Source organism: Lactuca saligna, chromosome 5, assembly GCF_052625555.1.
Source record: "Lactuca saligna cultivar CGN05327 chromosome 5, ASM5262555v1, whole genome shotgun sequence".
Classification (NCBI taxonomy): Eukaryota; Viridiplantae; Streptophyta; class Magnoliopsida; order Asterales; family Asteraceae; genus Lactuca; species Lactuca saligna.
In genome coordinates this window covers 219,861,941-219,867,253 of record NC_136421.1, presented here as the reverse complement: position 1 = coordinate 219,867,253, position 5,313 = coordinate 219,861,941, and the positions used below count along the sequence as shown (strand labels likewise).

At 43.1% G+C, this 5,313-nt stretch overlaps 1 protein-coding gene across 1 annotated transcript; it reads left to right on the top strand.

Annotated features, from left to right (window-relative positions):
- Nucleotides 1-228: 228 nt before the first annotated feature.
- On the top strand, nucleotides 229-2,800 carry LOC144997778 (pollen receptor-like kinase 3). The gene is made up of 3 exons (XM_078957645.1): nucleotides 229-1,282; nucleotides 1,448-1,780; nucleotides 1,905-2,800. The coding sequence occupies exons 1-3, from the start codon at nucleotides 292-294 to the stop codon at nucleotides 2,474-2,476; spliced, it is 1,896 nt and encodes a 631-aa protein (XP_078813771.1). The 5' UTR covers nucleotides 229-291; the 3' UTR covers nucleotides 2,477-2,800.
- The last annotated feature ends 2,513 nt before the right edge of the window (nucleotides 2,801-5,313 follow it).

Genomic DNA, 5,313 nt, shown 5'->3' with positions numbered 1-5,313 from the left:
AGTCCTTTATCCATCCATCCGATTATTGAGGTAAGAATGTTTGACGATGTCAATTAAATAGTAACCACCACCTACAATCCGGTTGTTTTTCTTTCACTATACATTCGGAGTTGTCAACTTTCCACTTTCTACCCACCAATCATTGTTTTTCTCCAACACTACCATCATCACCATGCATGCAATCACCCAACATTCCATTCTCACCACCCAAAATTCCCACCATTTTCCCAATTCAGACACCGGTCTGTTTCTTCACGGAGCTATCTTCAATTCCGATCGGCATAAGCAAACATGTCCGTTGTTTGCCGCCGCCGTTACCACAGCCTCCTCTTCCTTTCCCTCTTCCTTTTTTTCCCTCCATGTCTCTCTCAGCAGCCCCCCTCTATGGCCCTCCTCCATTTCAAGAACTCACTTTCCAAATGCGATTCGTTAACCAATTGGAAAGACGATGGATCCCATCCATGCGACCCAAATAACGTGTGGATCGGAATCATCTGTTCCGATGGCCAGATTAACAGCATCAACCTCGCCGGAATGGAACTCCAAGGACAACCCGACATTGGCGCTTTGGAGTCCATTGATGGGCTTAAAGCTATTAGCCTTGAAAACAATGCTCTCGTCGGACCCATGCCGGAAATCAATCGTCTTCGTTTTTTAAAAGCTTTCTATGGCGGTAGCAATTGGTTTTCCGGCGTCATTCCTTCAGACTTTTTCCAGACCTTGGGCTCCTTGAAGAAGCTTTGGTTACAACGTAATAACTTTTCTGGACAGATTCCAATATCGGTTGGAGAGTTGCCAAATCTCAAGGAGCTCCATTTAGAATACAATGAATTTTCAGGACCCATTCCTGCTTTTTTAGACCCAGATATCCTAACCACGATTGATTTATCCAACAACAGACTACAAGGAGAAATACCCAAAAGTTTAAAGAACTTTGATGCCAAAGCGTTCGATAACAATGCCGATCTCTGTGGTGGACAATTATCAAGAGACTGCAACGCACCTCCAAATCGACCGGGATTAGAAGACTCAACGGAAACAAAATCATCAACACCATGGATCATTATGGTTGTCGTTTTGGCTTTGTTAATCCTCATCATTTTTGCCAAAGTAAATCAAATAGATGAAGATTATCATAATAAGAGACCTAATTTGGGGAAGGGAGGTATTAATGAAGCTGTTGTCAACATCCCACCCGTCATTAATAGATCCACAAGCTCTGGTAAGAAACCGCAGACTAACATAGAGCCCCCAAACAATAACAATAACAGCAGCGTCGCCAGCAGCAGCGCCACCGCCGCCGTCACCCCCGCCCCACTCACCGCCACCGTCACCCCCACCCCACCCACCACCGCCACCAACATTACCGTTAACCCTAGCACCAACGTCAAGGAGACCAAAGATCCACCCGCCCGCACAGCCAAAAAAGTAATTCCTCAACTACCAGTGCGACCGGCGGCAGGAGACCTCGTGATGGTGAATGAAGAAAGGGGAATCTTTGGGTTATCAGACTTGATGAAGGCTGCAGCCGAGGTGCTTGGAAATGGCGGATTAGGGTCTGCATACAAGGCGGTGATGCAAAATGGAGTGTCCGTGGTGGTGAAAAGGGTGAGAGAGATGAACCAGATGACCAGGGAGGTGTTTGATACAGAGATGAAGAAGCTAGCGAGATTGAAGCACCAAAACATATTAACACCATTGGCATATCATTTCAGGAAAGAAGAGAAACTCATGGTGTCGGAATATGTCCCCAAAGGCAGCCTTCTCTATGTTTTGCATGGTGAGAGCTTCTGTATAGAATCTGCGATATATGACTATTATAGTATTATATTTTTTCCTTTTTTTTTTTTTTTATGTATACAACATGTTATGAACTTATGATTCGTATATACACTTATATACAGGAGATCGTGGGATCTCCCATGCCGAGTTAAACTGGGCTAACCGATTAAAGATTATAAAAGGAGTTGCACGAGGAACAGGTTTCCTTCACTCAGAATTTTCATCGTATCCTTTACCTCATGGGAATCTGAAATCGAGCAATGTACTGATTGGGTCAGACTTCGAACCACTTCTCAGTGATTACGCTTTCCATCCTATGGTTAATGAAACACCTACAGCGCAATGCATGTTTGCTTTTAAATCGCCGGAAGCGATGCTTTACCAGAAAATTAGCCCAAAAAGCGACGTGTATTGTCTCGGCATCATCATCCTGGAAATCGTGACAGGGAAATATCCGTCGCAGTATTTCAATAACCAAAAGGGTGGAACGGACGTTGTGCAATGGGTACGATCGGCGCTTGCAGAGAAGAGGGAAAAAAGCTTAATCGACCCGGAGATATCATCGGAGGGGGAGGCGTCTGTTGCACAAATGGAGAAGCTTCTCCGTGTCGGAGGTGCTTGTACTGCAGATGAGCCGGATGAAAGAATCGACCTAACGGAAGCAATAAGAAGAATTGAAAAGATAAGTGTTTGATGGAGTAATTTTTTTTTTATATGAATTGGACTTCTGAGGAAGGACGTGGCATAAAGAAGGCTGGGGTGAAGCCGATGGATGATGACATCAAGGAACGAATCTAGTGAGAGCTCTCGCCTTCACATGCAAGACTACATTACGTAGATCCATAATCTTGTTTTACTTAGATTAGGAACATTCTTGATTTCTTGTCAAGTGAAGAGTGTGGAAACAAACATGTCTGAATCAAATAATGAGTTGTTATGCATGTAAATGCAACACATGGCTCGCAATCAAATCAAAGAGAAAATGCATTCAATAGCAATTGTGTAAGTGTATCCCAACAAATTGATTATTTGAGGCAAGTTAAAGGTCTGCACGGCTTATGTAGGTAATTTAGGTAAGGAAATAAAAGTATATTGCTATTGATATTACCGGTAAAAATAGAAGTAGATTGTCTATATCAAATACATTTATCATCTTGCGGTAAGTTTATTTATGTTTTAGAAGAACTTTATCTAAAACCATTGCTTCATATCTGGCATTGTGCCACATCATGTATATTTAACTTATTCTAACAAAAATAAGCTTTAATTTCCAAATGTAATGAAAATTAGACACATATTCCCCTCTTTTCCAATTAAGTATTGTCCGGACAAATTATATGTAGCAGTAGGGGTGAGATTTAGACCTGATTTTTCGAACCGAACAGTTACAATATTTTATATTTTGTTGTGATATGTCGTTGAGACTTAACGTCGTCACAAGTTGCCTTGTCTAGGTTAAGCCTGAGAATTACAGCAAAGAAAAAATACACGTCAGACTTCGTACGGGAGGGGATCTCGGAACGAAGCTCCGACAGTCTATTCAGTATCTAGATGAGAGAATTAGGGTTTGGCTCAAGATAGAGAAAGAGGCGATCCCTTCTCTTGGAGGAGAATGATTTTTTTATACATGTTGCCGTGGGGACAGACCCCCGGCAATACCTTCTGTCCTTTATGATCCGACAAGACGTGGATACATCTGATTGGCAGATCGTGCTCCACTAGCGGTTACTCACTATTGGGGCATAACTACCACAGGGCAACGTATTGAGTGCTACATCTGTCTACCTAGGAGCATCTAGTACTATTTTGTCTTTCTGTAGATCGGCGCTTCCCGTTCTAGGTCTAACCTTGGTGCTAGGGCACCAATACAGTGCGAGGCCATGGAGGTGAGGGTCCGGGCCTAACAATTTGCCGAGCGGCGACCATTAACTAAGTCATCCTTAGATAGTGGACTCGTTATTTTTGACGTATTCCTAGTGAGATACGTTAACAAGTCCCCTAAGCTAGTAAACATGTGTATTGGGGTGACATAGCCAAGTTGTTCTAGCCTTGATCTGGACATGCGTTTGGTGGAGATGGTTTTGACATCTGCTGGTGTGACAGAGTCGTTTTGTTCAGGCGATTTTTACTGCGGAAACCGTTCAATTCTCCTGCTTTGCATTTTGAACTACCCCTATTTAGGGATAATTGTATTCTTCGTGTTTCCTACACTCTTATTTCCTCAGTTTTCTTCATCACCTATCTTCCCCTACTGTTCTTTGTTCTCAGTTTACATTGGCCTTCGTCCAATCTGGGCGTGACCCAACACCAGAAGAGTTCAAGTCCCTTTAGTGCTAGTTTGGTTTTATGTCTAAACACGGAATGTAATTCCCATAGGGGGGCTATAATTAATCAGCCACTAGTAGGGAAGGTCGGGGTCCTTGTGTCAATCTTCGAGACAGTATTTTGTCTTCCGATATAAAATTTCTTTCATGAATTCGTGCGAGAGTATGGTTTTTCTGTTCACGACCTTACACCTAATGATGTTAATAAGAGCGTTGGATTGAAGTTGGCTTGTCGAGCCATGGGTGTGCTACCCTAATTTCTAGCCTTCCAATCTTTTTGCAATTCATCCACTCAATCTGGCGTTTATACTTTCTCTCAAGCATCATAGTGCTCACGCGTTTTTTGTTAACTAGAAGGCACCTCGGAAGAACTGGCAGGATTGATGGATGTGGGTCTGCAGCAACCTGATTGGTCCCGGCTATCCCCGCGTGCTTATCCCTTCAAATCAGGTGCCTACATTGTCGGGCAACAGTTTGTCTGTGGCTCAAACGTTGAGTGGGGGGGTTGCTTCAATGAGGAAGATTGGTAGGATTGCATTTAGCGACAATAGGGATGAGTGCTGCTTGGCGAGAACGAGGAATGATGCCTCAATTTTATGGGGAGAATGACGGTAAGTATCGCTTCCCTGCCACTCCCATCCCTCTTTAGAGAGTCTTCCTTTGGTTTGTAGGATAGTTGTTTGATTTTTGTTGTTTCAATTGCAGGTGTAACAGTCCAAATCATGTATTACACTTTAGACCCTTGAAATGGAAAAGATGGCATAAAAGGTCCCTTAGTACACGGGGCATACTCTATGAGTACGCTTAGCGTACTAAGGATGCATGAACACGGAAGGTGGCCGCGTATGCAGGGCGTACGTATAGGTATGCGAGGTGTACGCGACAAAAGGCCAAAACCCTAATTCTCGGACTTGATGCCAATTTAAACACCCTTAAGCCTCTTAGACCAAACCCTAATCAGCCTCCATAACGTAATTTCACCTTTCTACACCAGAGATACCTTGTGAGAGTGTTTTTAAGCTTAAGAACTGCATTTGTGGCCATTTTAGAGTTTATTCAAGAAGAAGGAATTGCTTAGGAAGCTTGGATTGGCATTGGGATTCAAGAATCTACATCTAGTTCACCTTGAAGAGTATATGGAGGTATAAAGTCTTGATCTTGCCATCTTATTCACTGGGTCTAGCTAAGGTTTCTATATTGTCCCTTT

Coding starts and splice junctions, on each gene's coding strand:
- LOC144997778 (XM_078957645.1), top strand. CDS start 292: ATGTCCGTTGTTTGCCGCCGCCGTTACCACAGCCTCCTCTTCCTTTCC. Junction 1,283..1,447: donor CAATAACAGCAGCGTCGCCA/GCAGCAGCGCCA, acceptor CTCAACTACCAG/TGCGACCGGCGGCAGGAGAC. Junction 1,781..1,904: donor CCTTCTCTATGTTTTGCATG/GTGAGAGCTTCT, acceptor ACTTATATACAG/GAGATCGTGGGATCTCCCAT.